Source organism: Sus scrofa, chromosome 14 (genome assembly GCF_000003025.6).
Source record: "Sus scrofa isolate TJ Tabasco breed Duroc chromosome 14, Sscrofa11.1, whole genome shotgun sequence".
Classification (NCBI taxonomy): domain Eukaryota; kingdom Metazoa; phylum Chordata; class Mammalia; order Artiodactyla; family Suidae; genus Sus; species Sus scrofa.
In genome coordinates, this window is record NC_010456.5 from 98,941,489 (window position 1) to 98,964,325 (window position 22,837).

The 22,837-nt window shown below is 38.3% G+C and overlaps 1 protein-coding gene and 1 long non-coding RNA gene across 10 annotated transcripts in view; one reads left to right on the top strand and one right to left on the bottom strand.

Moving 5' to 3' along the window:
* The window catches only part of A1CF (APOBEC1 complementation factor), an 81,778-nt gene that overhangs the window by 32,904 nt on the left and 26,037 nt on the right, over positions 1-22,837 (top strand). For 5 of the 9 annotated variants that reach the window (XM_021072458.1, XM_021072461.1, XM_005671251.3 and 2 more), the window contains 3 exons: positions 8,759-8,893; positions 10,936-11,066; positions 16,610-16,848. In XM_021072458.1, the coding sequence (XP_020928117.1) occupies positions 8,759-8,893; positions 10,936-11,066; positions 16,610-16,848 (505 nt within the window). The remainder of the gene's footprint in view (positions 1-8,758; positions 8,894-10,935; positions 11,067-16,609; positions 16,849-22,837) is intronic. The other 4 variants (XM_021072463.1, XM_021072465.1, XM_021072462.1 and 1 more) reach the window with 1 other exon arrangement.
* LOC110256620 lies at positions 2,597-22,733 on the bottom strand. Its single transcript, XR_002338379.1, has 3 exons — positions 19,930-22,733; positions 18,311-18,421; positions 2,597-4,901 (listed from the first exon to the last, which is right to left on the bottom strand). It is a non-coding gene; the product is annotated as an uncharacterized LOC110256620 (long non-coding RNA).

Genomic DNA, 22,837 nt, shown 5'->3' on the forward strand with positions numbered 1-22,837 from the left:
AGACTGGGAACCATTCCCTCAAATCAGGAACAAAATACAGACTTTAATTCCTGTTTCTAACTTTGCTTTCAAGGCATGTTCTCTGATGTGGAGTTTCACCTCAGTCATATATTTTAATTCTAACGTATTCAATTCCTCAATAAATCAGTACAAGCCAAAGGATGGCACTAGATCAGCATAAATCTGATTAGGATACCATGTCTCTGCTCACTGTGCCTCAGATTAAGTTAACTCCCCTATTTCTCTGATTTAGTATAATGTGCTTTAGTAACTTTCCTTGGGTATTTTTCAAATTGCAATTTTTTTTCCACAAATAATACAACAACAACAAAAAATAAGTAACTTAGGATCCCCGAGTTTATAATGGACTTCAACTAGACTTGCTCAGCAAGAAGCAGATGGAAGAACACTGTGACATTGACATTTTTTCAAACCACCACACAGAAAATCCTAGGGACAGAAATATGAATTTCACTTCATAATAAAATATAGCTCGTGAGTTCAACTTTTCCTTCTATTGCCTGTCTTTGCCACCTGCTCACATCCCTGCTATCCAAGGACTTAAGTCATTCATCAAGTGCATGGACACCAATTCTTTAAATAGGCAGCACTAAGCATGAAAACAGGATGGGACCAGTAGCTCATCACATGCATATGTTTCCCTAAGCTTCTCACTCCAGCCACCCACAGGCTAACTCCATTTTCATGTTCCTAAGAAGCCTCACTTCTATTAGCCAGCAACGCCATAGCCTGGTGCTAAAGATTCCAAACAAAGGAGCAGTTTTATGAATAATTTTGTGGAAAGTGTGTGTACCTGGAATGTTATGGGAACGTCGGGATCCCAAGAAATAGAAATACATTCCAGGCACTGTTTTCCAACAATGAATTTCTCCTCAAATAGCCTCATAGAGAGTTGGTTATGTACAAGGCCTTCAATATAAGGTTCAAAATCTTTGCAAAATAAGAATTATATTGCTTTCCTCTAAACAAGAAGCACATGAGGTTTTCCATTTTATCAGCTGAAAACTTGAAAAAAATTTCATGACTCAAGTACCCAGAAGCACTGATGACAGTTTGGGACTTTAGACTTTGCACGCAACTTTAGGATTTTTTAAGTTGTTATCTGTTGGTTTAAATACTAATCTGCAACCAAAATTAAGTGGCTCTTCATCTTCAGAAACTAAAATCTTGTTATGATGTGCAAAGATAGCTTTCTAACAGACTAAGGGGAAAAAAGTGAGATCACAATGTCATCATGAATTTAGGTGGGACTTTACCAGTTGTGAATTTTTTAAAGGGTTCAGGGCAGAGAGTTGAAATGATGTTAAAGGATGTTAAATGTACATTGTTGGGACATTATATCTTTGACTTTCATAGTGAGAGAATTATTCCACTTTCAATTCTCTTTTAAGCTTTCTGATGTACGAAGCTGTTGGAGATACATCTCAAACACCTCTTCAGCCCCTGCTAATTCTTTTTAAACACACAGCAGTTTAGGGCTCAGAGCTTTTAGCAGACAACAATGTCGGGTTAGAATTTGATCAGAGTTTCCTTCTTTTGCAGTTTATTTTATAATGACCTTCCTTTTGAGGTAAATGATACTCCACTTATGAGAAGGCTATTTTCTTTTTTGCATAAGCTTAAGAAAATGAATCCATGCAAAAAAAAGTCATGAAGTCATTAACAGACTAGGTATCAAGTGTATATGCAATTAGGGACACACTGATTTTAAAAATCCTTACATTTCCTTTGAGGATCCCATTGGCTAACTCAAAAAAAAAAAAAAAATTCAATGAACATTTTTCCATATTTAAATATGGTGAACATCAGCCTCCTTTTCACAAGCATCCTGATACCCTTCCAAGACCTCTGCAATTACCTAGTCAACCCTATTCCCTTACAAATGAAGAACTTCAAGTCCGGAAAGATTTAGTGCCTTACTGAGTCCTATAATTACTATATAAAATTTCTCACATGCTAAAAAACAAGCACATTAGATGGAATTCTTCTTGGCATATGTTGAACTAGGAAAGGATAGAAGAGCAGTTAACCCAAACCAAATGTCTATCTGCATGTGAACAGCTTTATGTCATTTAACCAGATCTCCAACTACTATAATATTAGTCAATTCAAAAAGGCAAAGTGTATCTGTAATCAGAAATTGGATGGGCCTATTGAATAAATTACATGTTCCAAAAATATAGGAGTTCCCATCGTGGTGCAGTGGTTAACGAATCTGACTAGGAACCATGAGGTCGCAGGTTCGATCCCTGGCCTTGCTCAGTGGGTTAAGGATCTGGCATTGCCATGAGCTGTGGTGTAGGTTGCAGATGCGGCTCGGATCCTGCATTGCTGTGGCGCTGGCGTAGGCCGGTGGCTACAGCTCCGCTTCATCCCCTAGCCTGGGAATCTCCACATGCCGCAGGAGCGGCCATAGAAAAAGGCAAAAAGGCAAAAAAAAAAAAATATATATATATATATATGTACAAGCTCAAAATGGAGAAAGGACTCACCAAAGCTTTCATCTAGTTATTTTTTAGATGCAACTTACAGGTTCCTGTAGATTGCAGCAGTGTAACAAGACATGTGCCCAGAGCCAGAAGGGAGCATAAACAGAGCAAACCCTGGTCTTAGATAATATATGCTTTGTAGTCCATCATTAGTGAACTCCATCACAAATGTGAACAGAAGGTCTTAGAAGTTAATTGGCATTTTACCTGTTGCCTTATGTAAAATATACATACATACTGTAAAAAAAATATTTTGTGATTTCTAATTTTGTATAAAGATATTCTTGAATTTAATATCTACATGAATTGGACAAAAACTTATAAGAAGCTTTACAAAATACAAGTTGTTTTTAAAGCCTGTTTGCTTTTAACTACTTGAGCCACTAAGATACTGAATTCCTAAAGGGTAGTTGTCACACATAATCCTTACACATAAAGGAAAAATATTAGATGATACTATTAAATGCATCGTTTGATAACAGATTATCTCTGCCTCCATAAGACAACTAATTACTTGAAATGAAATTTGGACTATTTTCCTAGACCATTAGACTTCAACAGTCAGTCTTCCAAGGTGATACAGGGACATGGTTCACAATATGCTAATAGTTACTTTCATGGATGAACCATAACATATATTTGTTTAAGGTCAAACATGGGAGCTCTGTGAAGATTGACACAAATAGACAAAATTTTCAAGAGCCGAAATCCATTTTCATGTTTGATATTTTTGCCATAAACACATAATACAATGATATTTATTTGAATTCATTAAATAACTTGAATAGAAATACTCATTTTTAAAAGTAGACTTTTTATCTTGTATAAATAGAAAGGTTTTGTGTGATAATTATATTTTTCTAATGTTCAATAAGTGCAAAACTATTAAAATAAAACACCAATCTATAAACTACCTAATATCACCTCACATATACATTTTGAGAAACTCTAGGCTGTATGAAGATAAAGTTAAATTTACCTTCATGTATTATGTTCACGACTCAGCTTTTCTTTGTCTTTAACCATAGGTCCGCATTTCTACAAATTTCAATACCTTACCTCACTGTCTTTATATTACAATTGTTATTGCTCTATTTTTAGAAAAATATCTTTGACTTGCAAAGATTATAAAAACTAGCTAATAAGGGGAATGCCAACTTCCACAGCACATAAATTAAATAAGTTCTGCCTTCTAATAATTCTCAGCCTAAAACAGATTTTATTAACATGAAGTCACTGATCTTGATAACATGCATAGGTAAACGAACAATATGCAGAATAGATTATTACCTTTTATACAGAATTAACAAAATGAACATTCACTATAGCACAGTCTCAAACAACAATAATGTCATAAGCAGACCAAAGGTAAAAGCACATCTGTGATGATTCTTTGGTACCTCTTATTTAAGGCCCCTTAGATTTCTCTTGAACCCTATCCCATATTGAGTTATATAGATGGTATACAGGTAGAAGATAACAGAAATAATATTTAATAAAGAACTTTTTTCAATCTCACAAATCAACCACTGAAAACATATGGTATTAATTTATGAACTGCAATAGACACAGTCCAGAGAGCTGTTCTTGATGCATTGGCATCAACTGTGAGAAGAAACCACGAGGGTTTGGCTGTGGAACCATTGCTCTTGGTATAGCACTGGTGACTGGTATGCTTGTGAAGGCTAAGAAATGCCACCAAGCATGGGTAAACTGTGCAGCACCTGAGCAAATAGGAGTAGAAATAAATACAAACACAGTCAAGTGGAAAATGGGTAGGAGAACATCTGAAAACAGTTTAGTAAGGAAATACACAATTTCTTCCCTCTTGGCAATAAAAACAAAGGATGAAAGGGAGCTACAAAGATGATTACAGATTTGGAATATAAAATTTCCAAAGAACCATTAAAAAGGAATTGAAATTACTACTCAGGAAAATAGACTGAATGAGGGGCTCATTAATTAAGGTCCTCCTAGTTTATGAATGGGCTCATTTATGTGAGACAATCAACCATCTGGTGTCCATGATGGATGAAATTGAACAAAAAACTATGTGTGACACACAACATACAGAATGATGAGGCTGGGAAGCCTGAGAAGCAAAGTCATCATGACTGTTGAAGAGTATGTATGCCCAATTCACCAGGTTGAGAATCAAAAGTCCTTTAGCCTGGAGTTTTCAGCAATAAATTAAACCAATGTAACTTTAAGAAAGTCACATAGTATCTCTGGACTCCATTTTCTCATCTGTAAAATGAGCATATTGGGCTAAAATAAAAAACAAGGGAAAATAATGTTGTCACTACAAACGTAGACTCAGGATTCAAATTCTGTCTTTGTCACATACTGCTTGTATGTCTTCGGGCACATTCTGCACCTTAGGTGTCTCACCTACAAAATAAAAATTATAGTATCATCCTCACATGTTTGTTGAGAAGATTAGATGGATTAATACATGGAAAGCACTTGGCCCAGTATCTGATTCTTGGTTGGCTGTTGTTTTAGCTGTTCTTTCTTGCTGATGTTACTATTATGTGCAAACAATGGAAGTAAACTCTGACTGAGAAAAGCAGAAAGGGAGGAAAGGAGTTTAAGCAGAAAAGGAGTTTACTAAAAGGGTACTAGTTTACAGAAAATTTTGGATTTGGAAAACTAGATTCAAGAATAAGCTTTTAGGAATGAAACCCCAAACCACACCACAAATCTGGTATGATGAGAAAATGTATCCTCCACCATGGAGGGCTCAACATTAAATTTACCACCTTGACAATCTCTGCACTAGGACCTAATTTTGCTTTATTAGAACCAATGATTGCCCCAAAGGGGCAGTAGGAAAGCAAGCATGGCATCTTTAGCTCCTGTAGGAAAAAGGCAGTTTTGTCCAGATTTCCCAGATATATAAAAAAGATCAGATGCCACATGGCCAAAAGTAACTGTCTATGTGTCCTTCGTGCTAAGATGTATAACTTAGAACCATTTATTAAAGATTGGATGGTTTTATCCAAGGTCAAGAAGATGGTATATAAAATTTCTTAAAGACTCTTTAAGGCTTAAAGTATCTGTGACAGAAGGGATTTCCAAATATTCTTAACAAATAAACTGAGTGACTGGATAGGTTCAGGATCCAGTATTTAAATTAAGGCCACTGGAGTTATAGTTAGAATTAAGTCTTTAATTTTTAATTTACATACTTGAAAGTTTTCACCTCTTGATGTGTGGCTAGAGAGAATAAATGTATTCCAAGTTCTGGATTGGAAAAATCACAGATCCCAGAATTTAATGAATATTTTCTCATGGTAAACAAAAACCTTTACTCTTTCTCTCTCAACTAGTAATACATCTGTGCTGCTGAGGGGAATACACCCCACAAGAAGAACATCGATCAGGAGAGGAAAGAACAATTATAACCGGGCTTTATCTATTTTAAACTCCTCAACTGTAAAAATAGTGCCTAAAATACCAGCAATCCAGCTCCCAACCATCCTTTATGAGTGATGAACAACTATTCTAGCCCCATAACTATTGCCCAGGGCATCTTAAATGGGCCTGGACCTCCAGCACTGCATTCCAAGCCCAGTGACTTTTTCACAGGACAAATCTCTCTTAGGGTCTAAACTTCATGGCGTCTCTGTGCCAGTCAGACTCTTGGTCATCCCCCAAAATATTCTTGGTGAATTTATTCCAAGTGTTTATAGAAACAACAGAAAGAATTAATTATCTCTCCTACCTAATTATTTTGGCTCATGAATAGATGGCTCCTCCTATGCATAAAATATGCATGAAATAGTTTGGTGATGTTTTTAGTAATTAGAGAAAGAAAGTTGAGGGAAATCATTAAAGGTCAATCCTATTCCTATTTATTTTCAAGCTATCAGACAAAGCTGGTCAAAACAGAAATTCTGGAATAGCCACTTTACTATTATGCAATAAAAAAAAGCTTAGTTTCCTCAACCTGAAGAGTAAAAACATTGCAAAGTTTATCCTAAAGGTATTCCAATAATACTGAATAGTATATCTCCAGACATTTAATTTCTACAGAAATGGGATCAGCATCAACCAAGTGGTGACAGTCGGTCCAAAGAAGTGGACTGTAGTATCTCAATAGAAATATGCCTCTCTGTAAGCAATAGGTATGAGATTTGTGTAATAAAATGACTGGAAATTGGAAAGGATTTAAATGCAGCAGAGAGTGAGCCTGATAATTTTTTCATAAATAAGTACTTAAAAATATGAATCTATTATGAGGGATTAGACTTTTATGCAATACAACAGAATGGAGTAGGAATTAAGCTGATGGACTCTGAAACCAGATTGCCTGGCTTCCAATCACGACTTCTCCACTTCCTAACCACGTGATCTTGGCAAATTACTTCAACAATGTGGGCTTCAAGGTCTTCTGTAAAATGAGGATAGTAATAGTCTTTAACCCATGATATTGTTTGAGAATTAGAACAGTGTCTGACATGGAGTGCTATGTAAGTATGTGTTAAGTAAATAAAATTTCATACTATATCTCTGAAAATATTAAATTCATCTTAAGGAAATTCTTGGTTGAGATATAGCTCACTGAGCAATTCTTCAGGTTATTTCCCTATAAGTAGAAAACACTTCATTTCTCAGATTTCTCAGTGAAAGTTTTTTGGCTGGATAATCCTGCAAGAATATATGTGAGGAAAAAAATATATAATAACACTTGAGGCAAATATTTGAGCATTTAGAAAAATGAAAAGCACTACTTGTTTGAAGGAAAAAGTAATCAAGCAAGGTAGAACACCCATATGACCTCTTTTAAATTTACATATGATTAGATCATGAGGAATTTGAAAAGTTATTGCACTTACATCATTTAAATACCATGATCCAAAAAGCCTTTGTGGTACTACTCATAAAATAATTGAGAAAGTCTCAAATTAGCATAAAGATTTAACAGTGAAACTAGAAGTTGCCTAACTTTGATCTTGAACAAACAAATATCATGCAAAACAATGTCTTAACTAATGTGTTTTAAAAATATATGTAGAAAAATATTTTGGAAAAAATATGTGGGAAAGGCAGATAACAGTAACTACTACTGCATATGCATAGAGTGATGCACTGGAAAATTTTTCTTTTTACTTTATACATTGTATCATTGTATGATGTAAAACTTTTTAGCAGTTATACTTGCACAGGTTAGTAATGAATACTGATATTTAGTCCCTTATGTTTTCCTTTCTCCAAAAAAATCACAATAAAGTATATTAACAAAGAGTTTGGCTATGCCAAAGTAGAAAGTAATTATCCTTCTTGAGCAAATGAACTATTTCAGCTCGATCGTGGTGGATTAGGCCTATCTTTCACTTTGCGGCCCTTGAAGTTACTTTTAGGTCATTAACTTTCAGAAAAATAAAGACAGCAGTGCAAAGTACCAGTGCAGCTCCTCCCGTCAAAGGACTTTGAATTTACCAAGGGTCTGTTACTACAAAGAAAAAAAATACAAGCTGATTCTATTTGGACTCAGAACAGCATTGTTCCCCACAGAGATCCAACATTAGTAAACACCTCTCACCATCTTGTCAGCTTTGAAGATGGATTGAAATCCTTCACTGGCTACCCCCCAAATTAGCCAGGTTGCTCCTTCAAATGTTAACCTCCAGATGTTTCTTTTTAGGGGCTCATATTGCCTTACTTGGCACCTGAAACAGTCTAAATCCAGGGAGGCAAGAAGAGCATTAATAATTACTGAATGTATATCACATGCCAAACTTGTGCCATGCATATTGATGCATCACCTCCTATAATCAAAAGCTGATATTATCCCCCCTTTGTATATGAAGACACTGAGGTTTTGAGAAATCAAGTCATTTGCCCAAAGCCCCACAGCTGGTGGGCCATGGAGCCAAGCCATCCAGCACCAGAACCCTCATAGACGTCAACATTAAATCAGAAGCCTAGATTCAAATTATAGTCCAATCCTTTGATGACCAGGCACTAGTGAGTTTGAATGGCAATCAGAAAATACTAACGACCCCTTACATTTGTCCAGCACTTTACAAGTTTTCACAGCTTTTCTGCAGCAAGTCACTGAAGCACACAGAGCATGGTATCAAAATCCACATAAAAGAGACCTCGGTTTTTATAGTCTGACTAGTCAATTGTTCCTTGTCAATAAGTATCTTTGTTATGATTTCTGAAAATGATGGAGGAACTCAAACTAAAGATGCTATTGTTCTCTTCTCTCCTTCATGCCATCCACATGGGATTTGCAGGAAAACGGACAAAGAAAATATGGTGGTCCCCCACCTGGCTGGGATGCTGCACCCCCAGAAAGGGGCTGTGAGATTTTTATTGGAAAACTTCCCCGAGACCTTTTCGAAGATGAACTTATACCATTATGTGAAAAAGTGAGTCGAACCATAATTTTTTAATCTCTCTCAAGGAAAAATTCTACTCTTCACCTTGCTTTCCCTCTTGTTCTTCCTGGTCAATGATGGCTTCTCTTCCAATTGCCATTTCTCAATCATGGACAAAGGTAAAACCTTCCTAGCTGTTGGTGATTGTCCTCCTAATTATCACTGGCTTGAAGCAGATCTTTGTCCTGTTCCTGACAGCTGAAATTACTTTTGCTAATGACTAAAACCTATATTTCAATCCCCTGATTCCACTGGCCTGGCGATCTTACTGCAAACTCTATGTGTCTTTCAAGCTAGAATACTACTACAAAAACCTGTGTTAAATAAGGTATTGCTTCAACCTGAAATGTTAATATGATTTTATAATGTTTTCACCTTAAAAAGTGTGTCTATTTGTCATGGCTCAAATGTATGCCTATACATATTGACCCAGAATGAAATTTCCTTCTAGAAACTTGAATTTGTCCTCCCTAATGAATCAAGATTATTAACACAATTTCTCAAAGTCATTATATGATTGGGAAATAAACATCCTCAGTTTTAATTCCAAATGATATTTTGCTACTAAACCCAAAGTTACAAAATACAAAATTAACATTTTTGATGATTTACCAAGTAGTGTTTAGAACAATCACATTTCTAGAAAACTTAGTAAAAATGAAAGTCTAGGAGTTCCCATCTGGCGCAGAGGAAATGAATCAGATTAGGAACCATGAGGTTGCAGGTTCGATCCCTAGCCTCGCTCAGGGGGTTAAGGATCTCCTGTTGCCGTGAGCTGTGGTGTAGGTCGCAGATGCAGCTCAAATCCTGCATTGCTGTGGCTCTGGCATAGGCTAGTGACTACAGCTCCAATTGGACCCCTGGCCTGGGAACCTCTATATGCCGCAGGTGTGGCCCTAAAAAGACAAAAAGAAAAAAAGTCTGTTTCTTTCCCTTAATGCAAAAATCAGATGTGTGTGTGTGTGTAACTCAGCCTTAGATTCAGAACTGCTATTAGTTTTACACAACCAACCTCACTTGGCATGTGCACAAATTATGAAGACTTAATCCAATCTTATATACTGAACATGAAAATGAGCTCCAAGAAACACTTAAAATGCAGACCTGAAACACACTTGAACCCTTTCCTAATGAGCCCAGAGAAAACAGGTGTCCATCATGGAGTGCCTTGGGGTGGTGTGGGAAAAGGTGAGCTGGAGGGTAGCCACCACTGAGGTAATAGCACCTGCCTCTTCTCCCTACATGTGTCCCTCATTTATGTGGGCCACTCTTATTACAGCAGCCAGCAATACTCAATCATTGTGTCTGGGTTATAGAGAACGGTTGGGGTAGCAAGAGGAAATACTATAAAACCAAAGCAGAGGAGTGATGGTGAGAGGCATAGACTGAATGCCCTCCTGCCATGGAGGTCCTGGCCCTGGATCAGTTATACTAAGACTAGTGTTCATCTTCAGTCTAAGGATAAAAAAAAACAGGGTTACCCAGACTGTCCACTGAAATATGCCTTCTGTGTTCACCTTTATGCCATGTCATGGTGGGTGTAAAAGACAGCTAAGAAATCAGTTTCACAAGGTTCCAAAGGAGTGTTCCTGGTTTGGGTTTTAAACATCAGTGGTAGAGTATAACCAAGTAAAGATAAAACTACGGAGACTTCAGAGTCCGGTGCAGAGGGCAAGGACAAATCTATCAAGAAATTGTACTTCTGATGACGAGTGTTTTTTTGTCCCCAACGCATTGTATAAATCCCCAGATAATTGTGTGATGAAAGGTCACTTGCTCTATCAAAAACATATCCTGGCAAGTCAGGCTAAAGTGTCACTTGTACACGTTTTCTTTATTTATCTTGACTTTGCCCGTAAGTCAGATAAAAGATCTGAACCCAGCATGAAAATATGCAAACCATTCCACACGGGATGCAAATGACAAATGTGGTAGAGACAGACTTCAGAAAATATTGTATGTGCACGTGTATGTGTTCATTTGAAAGTACAGATGTGTAAATACGAATTCTCTCTTTTTTAAATTACTTGTAGATTGGTAAAATTTATGAAATGAGAATGATGATGGATTTTAATGGCAACAATAGAGGATATGCGTTTGTAACTTTCTCAAATAAACAGGAAGCCAAGAATGCAATCAAGCAACTTAATAATTATGAAATTAGGTAAGATCCATCTCTTCTAGATTAAAGGTAAATCAAACAATGTATCTTTATCTGTTCTATCTATTCTAAGTTTATTTAGTATAGTATATGCAAAAGACAGTCAAAATCAAAAATAAAAGGTTAGTTCTTTTCCTTGGAAATCAATTTAACAAAATATTTAATCAGCATTATATAAGTTCTGCGAAATGTTCAAACAAATGATTCATTCATTTATCCATTTCATAAATATGTGCTAGGCACTGTTCAAAATATTACAAGTATCAAGGTACAGTAAGCAAATGGATGTATAAGAGTATTTAAAATTGAACCCAGGAAATGGGAGTTCCCATTGGTAGCTCAGCAGAAAAGAATCTGACTAGCATCTATGAAGATGCAGGTTCGATCCCTGGCCTCGCTCATTGGGCTAAGGATCCGGAATTGCAATGAGCTGTGATGTAGGTCACAGATGCAGCTTGGATCTGGCTTTGCTGTGGCTGTGGGATAGGCCAGCAGCTACAGCTCTGATTCAACCCCTAGCCTGGGAACCTCCATATGCCATGGGTGTGTCCCTAAAGAGATGATAAAATAAAATAAATACTATAAAATAAAATGAAACCTGGAAATGAGATAAAGTTGTATATGGCGGTTGCTACTCTAACTTGGTATATTTAGGAAAATACCCTTCTGGAAAGTAAAATTTCATCTGAAACTTGGATGAAAATAATCCTCCATGAACATCAGAACTGGAGGAAGATTATTTCAGAGGAAGAAAGCAGAGCAAGTTCAAAGATCTCAAAATGAGAACAAGCATGTGTTAGAGGGACAGAAAAAAAAAAAAAATAACCTATGTTTGGAACAGAGTAAAGAGAGGAAGATTGAAGGCACTACAGTTTGCAGAGCCTTATACTCCATGACTAAGAATTTGGATTTTATTCTAATAAAAAGGGGAAATCATAGGAGGATTTTAGTTGGATTCATGCTTTTTAAAACATGACTCTGGCTATTGAGTGAACAATGGACTGAAGCAGGATAAGGACTGAAAGAGGAAGCCAGTTTGAAGGCCACTCTGGTTTAGAACTAGACAGGGGATGACAGTGGCTACACAAAGGGCTTAGTGGTAAAGGTGGTTAAATAGAGTCAGATTTGGGATATATTTTGGCAGTTGAATAGACAAAACTGCGTAAATATCGGATTTGGATTGTGAGTGATTTTACAATTCAGGGAAGAAAATTAGGATTTTGGTCTAAGGATCTGTGGATTTAACAGTGTCATTGAGATGGAAAAGGCTGGGAAAAAAGCAGGACACATAAGAGTTCTGTTTAGAGCAATCTGTATTTGAGATGCACATTAGACTTCCCAGGGGAGATGCTGAGGAAGTGACTGTATGATATAAGAGTTTGGAGAATGGTCACAGTTAGAACAGACTTTTGGAGTTCAGCCAAATACAGGCAATATTTAAAACCATGAGATTAGCAGAGGGTTCCAGAACATAACTGACCCTATACAATCAATAACTGGTATTATAAACTGGCAACAGGACCAGCTTTATGAAGTCGTCTGAGTTCTAAAATCTTCACTTTGAGAAGGAACTGCCGTAAATTTTTTAAGGAAGCCCAGGGCTACATGCAAGAAAGAATAGTGTGTTAGATGAAAAAGCAACAGTTTGGGGTCAGACAGGCTCCAGCTGTCAAGTGCCAAAAAGTGACTTGACCTTTCAGAGCCACAATTTCCTCATCAGTAAGGTAGGAATAATTGTATTTCATAGGTTTGTGGTGAGGATGTTATCAAGATTCTTAAATGTTCAGCCCATGTTTGGAGCATAGTAATAGGTCAATAAATTATAGAATTCTTACATATTAGCATATTTATTAATTCTAAGATGCAGTTTTTCAGGTATATTTCCTTTCTATAACAGAGATGCACCTTGAAATTAATGGAATCTTAAATTTGATTAATGCAAAGAGAGCAGCTTTCCTACATTTATTTTTCTCTCACTTCCCATAGGCTCAAAATAAGTCATGCATGATCCTTGTAATCCTGTAAGTCAATCAATTTATTGGGTCATTTTTCTTAAAGCTTTTAGCCATAGAAAAGATTCACTGGATTTAGCAACTACTAGTAGCCTAGCCATTCAGTCCCTAGGTTGGATTCTGAAACAGAGTCTTGGGGGAAAAAACAAACATAAAGGAGGCCTCCCTCTCACATATGGTGCTATGGATGCAAAAGAGCTCTAATATGTGGAGAATTTTTTGGTATGAGAATCAGATCTGAGGTCTACCTCCTTTGGACAAATCCTTTGACCTCTTTGAGCATCAGTTTTAATACTATCACCTGATCACACAGGTATTCCAAACATCCATCATATGAAGTAATATATGCTAAATTGGGCTGTAAAAACTTTAAGATATATTATAATTATGTTTTTACAATTAGAAGATTCTCCATTCCTTGGTTTTTCATGGAATCTAGACATCTTAAGAGTAAGATATCCCAGTAACAATCCCAAAATAGCTTTTATGTTGAGATGGATATAGAATGGCTATGTAGGAAATCAACGCATTGTTACTCACTGGACCCTGTCAATACTTTTTGAAAATAGGGTATGAACAATGAACACAATCCACTGAAAAAATAACTGTGCTCTGTGAATTTCAGTGTCTTCCTCTATAAAATAGAGATAAAAACATACCTTCCTCATAGGAGGAATTAAGAAAAATAAAGGAGATCCTGCATGTAAAGCTCAGTGCCTGACACATATCAGATGGTCTATAAATGTTTGCTGCTGGTTATGGCGGGATGAGGGAGAGAAGGAAGAGGAGAAAGATGACAAAGCATTTGGGAAGAGAAAGTTGGTGGCCAAAATGCCAAAGTTCAGGTTAGATGCCAGAAGCAAGGTGCAGGCACAGAGTGACTTTAAATTTTATTATTATTATTATTGGCTTTTTAGGGCTGAACCGGCAACATATGGAAGATCCCAGGCTAGGGATCGAATCAGAGTTACAGCTGCTGGCCTAAACCACAGCCACTGCCACATGGAATCCGAGCCATGTCTGCCACCTACACCACAGCTCAAGGCAGCACCAGATCCTTAACCCACTGAGTGAGGCTAGGGATTGAACCCATGTCCTCATGGATAATGATGGGGTTTGTTACCACTGAGACAGGACAAGAAATTTTAAGGCGTAGGATGAATGGAATGTGAAATAGAAGAGACACCCCAGAGACAACCTCACCTAATTCTACTCTGCCTTGGATCAATCCTGCCAGAGAAAGAACCTTCCCGGTAGAGTAGAGAACAATACTTGGTTTGCGTTCAGCCACTATTTCTCAGAGGATAGATAAGATTCTTATCTGGAAAAGACCCACAATTGTCATATCATCCTCCTCATCATCAAATATTCACTGAGCATCATCTAAATGCTTGGCTCCTAGAGACATTAAAGTTGTGCCTTCAGCTTTTGAGAGAGAGATTTTCGTCTCCAAGCGATTCTGGTGCCTGACAAACCACACACATTTAAATTACAGGATACGGAGGCTCCAGGCTCCCCCTACTGGTCATTGATAGCTGACCCGTCCTGTAACTATCAAAAATATAATCTCTAAATAAATATCTTGGAATAAAAGCTTAAAAAAAAATACAACCCTCGAAAATCACTTTATCAATCCTTCCCTCCACCCACACACAAAAAATAAATAAATAAAATTAAAAAAATAAAAACACACACACATATTCCCAGGTCAGTGTTCACCAAATGGGGAGGGACCTGAACCAGATTTAATATGTGGTCCTTGGGTCTCCATCAGAGCATAGAAGACACCAGGACAGTGGCTCAACCCTGGTCAGAATAGCTGCCGCATAACTGAGAGGTACTATTTCCAAAGAATCAGAACAATCACCCCGTCACATGGCCAAGTGCTTATTACTCATGATAAATGAATAGTTTCTGTTAAGAGAACTTCACTCACTTTGCTTTGTAACAAAAGTCACATGGCCTAATCCACAATGCACAAAAACAGCAAAGAAAAAAGTAATAAAAAAGTTCAAGCCATTCCTTCATTACCCTATTGCCCAAAGGTAATCGCTATGCTGATTTTTCATAGTCTTTCTAGATTTTCTATATGGTTTTAATCAAAATGGCCTTCTTACAGACTCATTTTATAGCCTTAAAAAAAAAAAAAAAAAAACAGGAGCAAAGTGCGAACTGGTTTTCTTTTTTACCAGGAAATATTCTATGTAACTAAGTTTAATGGCTACAAAGCATTCTGTTATGAACACTCATCTTTTATTTACCAGTGAATCTCAGCCAGAAGCAGTATTGTCCTCCCAATGGGACATGGAGAAAGGTGAAGAAGAATTTTGGGATGACAGGGGGTGGCCACTGACACTTAGTGGGCAAGAACCAGGGATGACAAAATTACCATAGCATACAATGAGGAAATATTCAGTCCCAGAGTCAATGTCATCTCAGCTGAGATACATTAAACTAATCCTATATGATGGAATATTTTGCTCATTTTCAACTACCTTACACAAAAATGCTGGTACTCATTTCTATTTCTAAAGACACCATCCAGAAGGCCATTATTTGGCAAAAGGTTATACACACTTGGGACTCGTGATACATTTTGCCAAATGCCCCCCAGAAAAGTTGAACCAATCTACACCCGGCCAATGAAGGTATCTATCAACTCACTAATAAGCAACACTGTACAGTGGAAGAAACAGGGATTGAACTGAGTCCAGAGACCAATTTTATCTCTTAAAAAATCTTAAGCGGAAATTCCCCTTGTGGCTCAACGGTAACAAGCCCGTCTAGTATCCATGAGGACGCGGGTTCAATCCCTGGTCTCACTCAGTCGGTTAAAAGATCTGGCATTGCAGTGAGCTGTGGTGTAGGTCTTGGACAAGGCTTGGATCTGCCGTTGCTATGGCTGTGGCTTAGACCAGAGGCTACAGTTCCAATTCACTCCCCTTGCCTGGGAACTTCCATATGTTGTAGGTGTGTCCCAAAAGAAAACAAACAAACAAAGAAACAAAAAACAAAACTTCAGCAAGTCAGTTCCTTAGAGTCTCAAGTTCTTCAACTGTAAAATGGAAATGATACCTATTCTGCCAATCTCAAGCCTCCCTGTATCAGTCGAATAAGATAACACATGGAAATCTGTTCTGTATAAGGAACTAACCTGAACAGTGATCATGTCTGAATAGCTTCTCTATGTGGTTGGAAAAGAAAGGGATCATCAGAGTTGCAATCTCAGATACCTCCAGCGCAAGTTACATGAGTAGATTGGGCCAGGTGGGAAAACCTGCATCTAGTCTAAAAACAGCAGATGCTGCTCAGATTCAAATACTTTTTTTTCTTTTAAAAAAGCAGAGCAGGTTGACAGAGCTTCCATTTCTCAAAAGCAGCTCCAACTCTCCAAAACCAGTTTCAACACTAAGATGAACAAACATTCCACATCTGCAATCTTTATCAGGTCCAGGGCCATATCTGTTCAATTACCATCTAAAACCTTAATCACACAAGGATTCTCACCCATCAAAATGCCTATTCTTTTGGCAGAAATGGGCGTCTCTTAGGGGTTTGTGCCAGCGTGGACAACTGCCGATTGTTTGTTGGAGGGATCCCGAAAACCAAAAAGAGAGAAGAAATCTTATCAGAAATGAAAAAGGTCACGGAAGGAGTTGTGGATGTCATCGTCTACCCCAGTGCGGCAGATAAAACCAAAAACCGGGGTTTTGCCTTTGTGGAGTACGAGAGTCATCGGGCAGCTGCCATGGCCCGGAGGAAGCTTCTACCAGGTTTGCGCCCCTTCCTCATAGAAGAGGCTTCTCCACTCTGTCCCACCTGCCTTAGGCTGCTGTGCTCCGTATCAAGGCCAGCAAAACTCGTTGCTCCTTTTTTTTTGCTCTTTATATATAGTTAGATTTTAAACTCTTCATCCTTCCTATTAATCTCAAGGTTGGCTCAGTTCCCTGAAGTTTTCATAGCGTGGGTTCTGAAGATTATTCATTCTGTGCATCAAGTCCAATGTACATGCACAGGAGAAATATGGAACTCGAAGCTATAACAATTCTGTACTGAATCCTTAAATTGAAGAATCTTCTTAAAAGTAAATTTAGCAATCAACAGTTATCTTTATACATAGTTTTTCTTATCAGGCTTATTGGAAATAAAATGTTATCCATTACAATGTAGGAATAATCCTGCAAGTGATCCATTATCCTTATTCACAATTAAATGATTTTTTTTTTTTTTGTCTTTTTAGGGCTGCACCCACAGCATATGGAAGTTACCAGGTTAAGGGTCAAATTGGAGCTACACCTGCCAGCTTACACCAGATCTGAGCCGCCCATGTGACCTACACTGCAGCTCACAGCAACACTGGATCCTTAACCCATTGAGCAAGGTCAGGGATTGAACCTGCATCCTCCTAGTTGGATTTATTAACGCTGAGCCACAATGGGAATTCCATAAATGATATTTTTATTATTATTACCTAGTTTCTAATAATTTCTGTCCAATTTTAGGAACTAGGATCATAGCTTTTTATAGCAAGTTGCCTTATTTAGGTGCTGCAAACATAATAACAAAAACAAACACCGCGTTTAGAAGACTCCACGAAGACACTTCCCCAGTCAGGACAACTGAGGAAAAATTGTTGAAAGTCCTCTGCTCCTTCAAATAGTCACCAAAATGTACACAAAGGTGGTGTTAAAATGAATATTAAAATGATAAGGATTTCAATCATGATAGATTGAACCCATTTGAAATCAACTCTTCCCTTAAGCACCAGAATTAAAAACACAGGAAAGCGAAACAGCAATAAAAACACCTAGATTTATGCTGCCATTTTATACATTCTTCAAAATAAAACCAATAGAATTGGCCCCCTATAAATTTTCAAAATGGAACAATGGCTTCTGAGCTTGGTGAATATGTTTTAGTATTTTCATGAGGGCAGCTTACAGTGGAAAAAATTTGACATAGCCCCCCCACATTGCTGAATCTATTAGAGAGGTGTCTATTTTTCATATCCAATAAATTTTCTGCCTGTATAATAGTATGGTTATAAAACACAGGAAATAGAAATTTTACAAAGATTTGGGAAGATGAAGGTAATATTTAAAGTTTCAACAGTAAAAACTGGGTGTTCTAAGAGGTGGGTATTTTCCTTGTCGAAGCTTCCATTCGCCCTTTCTTCACCACCCAGCGGTCATGTCCTCTGACTTACAGGTGTGTAGAATCACTAAAACTCCTCACCTGCGTACCTAGCCACTCAGTGGCCTGAACTTAATAGTTCACAATCCTCTTCAACACCAACAATTCTGCTATCTCAGAGTCTCTCATATCCATCTTGCGCTCAGGCCGCCGCTGTAGGCCAAACACAAGTATTCCCAATCTTATTTTTCCAGAGTCTCCCAGCCTCTGCTTTCTTTGTGATGCACCCCACCCTCTGCCTACTCCATCCTGAACAGTTACCATCAGATTACTGTTCCCCAAATATCACATCATCCTTTCTACAAGTTCTTCCAAATAGTAGGAATTTAATCTCTCCTTGTTGATAGGCTTAATAAGGTTATTCACCCATTAATTCAAAAATACTCATCAGGAGTTCCCGGCATGGCTCATCGGAAATGAATCTGACTAGTATCCATGAGGATGTAGGTTCGATCACTGGCCTTGCTCAGTGGGTTAAAGATCCAGCATTGCCGTGAGCTGTGGTGTACATTGCAGGTGCAGCTAGGATCTGGCATGGCTGTGCCTGTGGCTGTGGTGTAGACCAGCAGCTGCAGCTCCAATTCGACCCCTGACCCGGGAACCTCTATATACCACAGATGCAGCCCTAAAAAAAAAAAGACAAAAAGAAGAAAAATATTTCATTGACTTGTTGATGCATGTGAGATAAAGCATAAACCTCTGAGCCTGTCATTCAAATGCTTTCATTCAGGGCCCCAGTCTTTTCAGCCATATTTTTACTTTCTATTCCCCACCCCCCTCCAAAAAAATCCTCTTTTCTATAAGGACAAACTCCTCCATGTCCTAGGCAATGACATGCTCATTTCTTTTTATTACAAGATACTGATTAGAGTTCCCTGTGCCATGTAGTTCCTCTCTGTTGGCTATTTTCCATATAGTCGTGTTTATCTGTTAATCTCAAATTCCCAATTGATCCCTCCCTCCCTGCCTCCTTTGGTAACAATGTTTGTTTTCTACATCTATGCATCTCTTTTGTAGATAAGTTTTGTAAATAAGTCTGTTTTATAAATAAGTTCATTTGTATGGTATTTTAGATTCCCCATATAAGTGATAGCCTATGGTACTAGTCTTTCTCTGATTTACTTCACTAGTTCATTTGGTATGATAATCTCTAGGTCCATTCATGTTGCTCCAAATAGCACTGCTTCATTTTTTTTACGGCTGAGTAATATTCCATTGAATATATGTACCACATTGTCTTTTATCAGTTCCTCTGATGATGGACACTGAGGTTGCTTCCATCATTTTTGTATCCTCTATTCCTAAAGTCGTATCCCTACTAGAATGACATACTCCCTCCCCCTCTCTACTGACGCATGGCATTCAAAGCCCCAGGTCAGCCCCAACTTCATTGAGAAACTAGGTTCCACCATTTCAGCCCACATTCATAACTTACCTCCTTCAGTGCCTATAAAAACAGATGTATATAATATGATCATTTGGGAGATGGGGGAGGATGCTAGTGCAAGAGGGTCCAAAACAGGAGAAGGAGTTGCCAGGGGCCAGATAATCAATGTTCTTAAGGAACTGCAACTTCCCTCAGCTTCCCTTCTTAAATAAATAAATAAATAAATAAATAAATAAATAGCACATTAACCCACAGAAAGAGCTTCTGTCTTTACCTGAGATGAGCTGACCAGGCCAGGCAGGGCTGAGTGGCTAGTCTGTAAGAATTCTCAAGCACTGTGTTATGCTTCCACCCAAGAATCTGAATTTCTCTTAGGGCTTCTCTGCCCACGATGCAGCAATGTATAGGGTGCCTCACTCTCCCCAGGCATTGCCCATCTTCACCACAATCTGAGGCAGCCCTCCTTGCCTGCGGCCCTTTAAGTTGGTCCCAGCTGAGTTTCAGTCAGCTGGATTTCTGTCAGACTGCCTTGTCAGCAGACTAACAAGATGAGGCACAAAGGCGAATGAGCCAGCCAGAGCAAACTGTTTTCTTTCTACTCAAGTCTGAGAGTAAAATCCGTTACAGACCTAGACATCCTATGTGTTACTCCCCCATAGATTAAACAATAACACAGGATTTCAGTAATGGGCAATTCTCTGGAGAGTCTAATTTGAAAGAGAAAGGAGATCTTTAAGAAACCTGATAAGCAAGGACCACAAGAAGCTTTCGCTTCTTAATCGACCCAGACTTGGAGACAGAGAGAAAATTGTCGAAAGTGGTATACTGGCTCCCCCACCACCTACCTCATCTAACAGTGGCAGCTCCCTCTTGACATTGCATCTTTGCTGAGGTGAAAAATGGAACAACGTCATTGCTCCCAGTTCAGAGATCACCAAAGCATTCTAAGGATGCTCGGGAAAAAGACCCACCCATGATTTTCAATTTTAATCTCCATTAGAATCACTTGAAGGGCTTGTTAAAGCCCACCACCAGAGTTCCTGATTCAGTAGATCTGCTGTGGGGGTCTGACTAGTTGCATTTATAACAAATTCCCAGGATGCAACTGCTCCTGAGACCATGAGTTTGAGATTTGGTCATCTAAATCAAGGATTATCCATGGTGGGCTATAAACCTGAATCACCTGAGGAGGTTTTTAAATAACACCAGTACCCAAATCAACTTCTAATCAATTGAATCTTCCTCTCTAGGGTGTATTATCAGGGCACTAATATTTTAATTTTCCCAGATAATTCTACTGTATAGCCAAACTTTGTGATCCACTGCTAAATATACCATTGACTAATGATACTAGCCATTTGCCTACGTGGGAGGTAGATAGGAACACCTGGGGAATCACCCAGTAGGGAAACACTTATTAGGCATCTATACATTACTTCTAAATGTCAAGGGAGAGTCAAAAAATAAGACCTAATTTGAGTGTGTGGCACCATTCACATCAGACTCAAAGAATACATATTTTGAGGAAATTATTCATACCAAAAAACAGGCAGAAACTTATCAAGAGGAAAGTACATTATTGAATTATTTAAAAGTGATAAAGTTCCTTCCTTGCATCCTCTTCTTTTGTCGTCACAGCAACCTAATACGTAAATATTTTTATTATCCCAATTTTATGGGGAGGAATGTGATGCTTAGAAAGGTGGTTTCCTAACCAGGAGCATTGATCTGATATTTAAACTCATCTAACTTCAAAGCTCATGTTCCCAGATAGCTCTCCAACACTGACTCTCACAGGGATATTGATGGAACGTGCTGTTTCCTGCGCCACTTTTCATTTCTATTCACTTTAGCCTTTTGCAGATCTTTAGGCCTGTGAATCACCCACGGTGGTCCCAGCCTGAGAAGACAAAACCAATGGGCTAGAACAGTGTTCTCAATTTTGGCTGAATTAACTGAGGTGCTTTTAAAAACCCTGAGACTTAGATAACTTATATCAGAATTGGGAAGCAGAGTCCAGGGGTCAGTGATGATATTTAACAGCCAACTCCTAGGAAAAAAATCAAACGCTCTGATTTGTAGCATTTGCAGATACTAACATTGCCACTGTGGCTGATTTCAAGCTACCAAGATGACATGCATTGTCTGACAAACTTCTGAAAACGTAACAGTCTAATCTTGCAGGTAGAAAGGAAGTGGGCTCAACACACTACTGACAGAACCTATATTTTTTAAAACTCTTCTAATGTGGAGTCAAGGTTGAGAAGCGCTGCTACAGAAACCAGAGTCACCTGGGAGCCTTAGGGATCTGGGGATGAGACCCTTGGCAAAGTCAATGGAAAGCTTAGAAAAGGAAGGAAATGGAAGGAAAGAGAAGGAAGATGTAGAAGAAAAGTGGAGGTGGGGGAGAGAGTAGTGGAGAAAATTATCCTCTGGGCAGAACAAGGTAGCTGGCCATCTGGCATAGCAGGAGCCAGCACCCCACCCCCCAAATTCACTAACTCATTAGGATACGTCTATTCTTTGTTTGTATTTTAGAATATCAATGCCACAGATGCTTTGGCTAACCACTTTTTAAGGACTAAAAAGATGCTTTTTCATTTAAAGTAATTGCCTCTCATGTGTAATAATTAAACAGCTAAACCCTCACCAATACTGAGAATTTCTGATTTTCTTCTCTTCAACCTTTTTATTGCTTCCAGGGTATAACTTGTTCTGAAACAATAAAAAATAAACATGATTTCTGATCAAATTTAGAAATTGAATTGACCCTCACCTTCCTCTTATCACTTCAACATGGACCAGCAGTGGGTAGGGGGTACCGGGGTTGAGTAACAAGAAAACCAAAGAGAGCAGTGGAGAGTGAAATAGAGCTGGGCAAGTGACTGTGAGAAGGAACAGAGTGTAAGACACTCAATAAATTTCAATTATAGGAATGCAAAAATATATGCAGTCATGGATAACAACTACCCTTTTTTTCTCTTTTTAGGGCCACACCTGCAGCATATCTAAGTTCCCAGGCTAGAGGTCTATCACAGCCACAGCAACGCTAGATCCGAGCCACATCTCCTATCTACACCACAGTTCATGGCCACACTGGATCCTTAACCCACTGAGGGAGGCCAGGGATCAAACCTACATCCTCAGGGATACTAGTCAGGTTCTTAACCCACTGCACCACA